The sequence below is a fragment of the Pediculus humanus genome, genomic scaffold (genome assembly GCF_000006295.1).
Source record: "Pediculus humanus corporis 1103172107644 genomic scaffold, whole genome shotgun sequence".
In the NCBI taxonomy this organism is placed as follows: Eukaryota; Metazoa; Arthropoda; class Insecta; order Psocodea; family Pediculidae; genus Pediculus; species Pediculus humanus.
Genome location: NW_002987255.1, coordinates 389,246 through 392,860, shown reverse-complemented (window position 1 = coordinate 392,860; position 3,615 = coordinate 389,246). Strand labels below are relative to the sequence as shown.

Sequence of the window (3,615 nt, the reverse complement as noted above, 5' to 3'; positions counted from 1 at the left end):
TTCCTGGATGAAAGAACGTTCGCCGGTATTCGACCCTCATTTCAGTCCCAATTCCCTCTTGAGCCAGAACCATCAGGTCACGGTCCGATGAAGATCCCAATAATTCCTCTATTTATTTTTTCTACCGTCGATCTCGATATGTTACCATCGTTCCTCCTTCTTCCAGAGAGAGAGAAAGATGTCTTCGGTCGCGAATTCCATTAATCTATCATCTATTTTCATTTCACATCGTAGCTCCTCATTTTTCTTATTTGGATCAGGTTTCATTTTCTCGAACTACGGTCGGCGCATTCCCAATGCCTCCGAAAAGCTCTGAATCTCACTTATGTTCTTGTTTCTATGAGCTGAAATCAAACTCCCACTCGCAGGATTTGAACCCACGACTCTCCACTCGGTGACATTTGGAGACGATTATTCCCCTTTTCAGACTCCATTTGGTAACCTCGGGCTCCTTCAAGGCATTCAAGTTGAAGATGTACCCCTAGCAGACGTTTAGTCACCGTTGAAAATCCAATCCCAGAATCCCCGCTCTTAAAGCATCCTACATGCGTAGCCTCCAAGTAGTTGTATTACAGTAGTACTCCATTCAGCTAAATACATTTCTACTAGGTCATCAAAAAAAAACAAAAAAATTAAAATTAAAATTAAAAATAAAAAATAAAAATAAAAAAATAAAAAAAAATAAATACTTATAATCACCCTATATAGATAAGAAGGACTAAAGGAAAACAAAATAAAATAAAAACAAAACTAAAATTAAAGATAACAAAAAAAAAAAAAATTAATTAAATATTTAAAAAAAAAAAAAAAAGAGTTGGTCGTAAGTTTCATTTAATTAATTTTTTCTTATATATTTTAAATTTTTGTACAAATATTTCACAAAATTATAAAAATTTTTGTTCTAATGATGCTGCTTACGTGTTTTGCTTTTCGTCTTACGTACCAGACACGTCAATAATTTTTCATATGATAACTTTAAACTAAAAAGTGAAAAAAAAAAAACCAAAAAAATTAATGATAATAAGCATAAAATTGAAATTAAAAAAAAAAAAAAAAAAAAAGGAAAAATTCTTACCTTTTGATTTCAAATACATGTTTTTAGTTTCTACAGCGACTTTTGCGAGTTTTTTAATTGACACCGGCAATTCTAAACCTTCTCTTTTCATTTTCTCGACAATTTTTCTCTCATCAATAAATGCCTTTATCCATTTGTTTTTCTCAACTTTAGACTCATAGCATATTATTTCCCATTTATTTTCTTTGGCAACATAAATTTTTATTCCGTTCTTAATAAGCATTTCTACCTCTCGGTTCGGACCATCGGGTAAATTTATTATTTTTGAAAAATCCAAATTTATTCTACCTAAATTTTTATAATATTAATTATTTACGACATTAAAATGTATTTTTACGTTTAATAATATTACTTATTCAAACTAAACTATACTAAAATAAAATTTTTTTTTTTTTTTTTAATATTTTACCTTTGTACGTATAATAATTTTTATTGAAAAAATTTTTTTTCTTGCAAAAAATTAACTGGTGATCGAACAAAAACATTGTGACGTTTGTGTTTTTTTTTTTAGATATTATTCGAGTTCCTTCTCCCCGGTAGAGCATCTGACAACTTTTTATTATTACATCTTCTTCTTCTTCTTTCCAGTCAAAAATTTTACTTTGCCAAACGACGAGTTTCTCTAAATCATCCATTGTTTTTCTTTGATCGTCAATTAAAGTTGCAACTTTTTTCATGGCTTGCAAGGCTTCTTTTACCACATTGTGATCTGGATGACTGGGTTCTGTCCATTTTAAAAGTTCCGCGAGCTGCAATGGATATTTACATATTCTTTGAATCGGTGTCAAAAGGTACCCATCAAGTGAAATATTATTTAATCCACGTTTCAGTCTGCAAGCTTCAAAAAACTTGGTATAGACATCCCTTGAGTAAAGGGATTGCAGAATAATAATAGCCGTCGGATATGAAACACAATATAAGGCATACATTTTAAAATTTCTCTCCTAAAAAAAAAAAATAAAATTTAATTTCACAATAATTATAATTAATTACATTAATAAATATAATAATACACGTGAATGGCAGTTTATTTTCTTTTTTTTTTTTTAAAACGAAATTTTTCATCGATTAAAAATTATTACGAACACAACCCATGATGATGGTTTTTTGATAATTTAAAAAAAAATAATAATAATAACTTTTTGGCATTAAAATAATTTTTTTTTTTTTTTAAAAGTGTTTCCCGATACTATCTCACACATCAATATAATTTTTTAAAAATTTTTATGAATGACTTAATTACTCACGTGGTCCAGAAAAATTTTGCCTAAACAACTCTTGTGAGGAAATAACGGATTCACGTTTTCTTCGACATTAATCATAAATTTTTTTTGAAATATTAACAAATCTTCCAAGTTACCAAATATGGAATTTATCATTTCCTTTGAAAACAAATCGGTCCTTTTTTTGCATTCGTTAATGTACCCTTCTGCGATGTCCGTTAAAATTTGAACAAAATCTCTTTCATTTTTTATTAATTCTTTTATTACGAACGTTCTATTTCGAATATAGAAATGAAGGGATGCATCGTTTTCGATTTCATTTAATTTCCTTGTTTTTTCTTCTACGTCATCCGAATGAAAAAAATTATCAGTAAACGTTGGCTGTAAAAAAAAAAAAAAAACCAATAAATTTTTAAATCTTTTTTCACCGTTCATGTAATGCTTCTAAAGTCAATTTATATCAAAAAAGGCGGAAAACCTTTGAAAATTTAACGCACTCGTTTGAATGACAAAAAAAAATTGAACGATGCCCATCCTTGTTTTCTGTGTTACGAAATCATAATAAAAACTAATAAATAATGTAAAATAAAAATAATAAATATAAAAAGTCAACGGTCGTGCAGTCTCCCCGCATGCTCCGGTTCTCGTCCGATCATCGGAGTCGAGAAGCATAGAGCGTGGTTAGTACTTTGAATGGGGACACCACATACCATCAAAAAGAGAAGAAAGACGGAATGAAAACAATTCTTGTTCTTCTGTCGAATGGGAATTTATAATTGATGCGATGTTGAAGAAATTTATTTTTATTTTTCATACCTCGAACGCTTGCGAAGAAGAATAAAATTCAACTTTTCCTTTTTCTTTTACATTAATTAAATGGGAAGTTTTTTTATTTTTTCTATCGGTCCCATACGGTTTTACTTTCAACTGAGTCCAAATAGGTCGAGTGAGCCAATTATTCCTATCGGATAATTCCTCGCTATAAAAACAAAAAAAGAATGACTTTTCAAAAATAATATCTAAAACCATATTACAAAAGATTTAAATATAAAAATTAACATACCTTTCGTGTAAAAAATGAGCAATCACAGGACGGATGCTGATGTAGTTGAATGTATTTTCCACTTGACTACCATAAATCATGGAGTAGCTCCGATGAATATTCAACTTGTACACACGAGGCACTTTTCCGCGTTGAAATGGATAACTCATAGAACGGCAAAGGCGATTTTTTCGTAATTTTCTATTCCTGAAAATAATAAAATTCGTGATTATTTTATTCTAATTCAATTTTAATAAAAATATATATTTGTCCTC

At 29.5% G+C, this 3,615-nt stretch overlaps 1 protein-coding gene across 1 annotated transcript in view; it reads right to left on the bottom strand.

Annotated features, from left to right (window-relative positions):
* Positions 1-975: 975 nt before the first annotated feature.
* Phum_PHUM269380 (collybistin, putative) overlaps positions 976-3,615 on the bottom strand; it is a gene marked incomplete at both ends in the record, with an annotated part of 4,481 nt that continues 1,841 nt past the window's right edge. Inside the window, 6 exons of the mRNA XM_002426697.1 lie at positions 976-980; positions 1,076-1,363; positions 1,485-2,019; positions 2,323-2,679; positions 3,115-3,277; positions 3,362-3,547. Coding sequence (XP_002426742.1) covers positions 976-980; positions 1,076-1,363; positions 1,485-2,019; positions 2,323-2,679; positions 3,115-3,277; positions 3,362-3,547 — 1,534 coding nt within the window. The remainder of the gene's footprint in view (positions 981-1,075; positions 1,364-1,484; positions 2,020-2,322; positions 2,680-3,114; positions 3,278-3,361; positions 3,548-3,615) is intronic.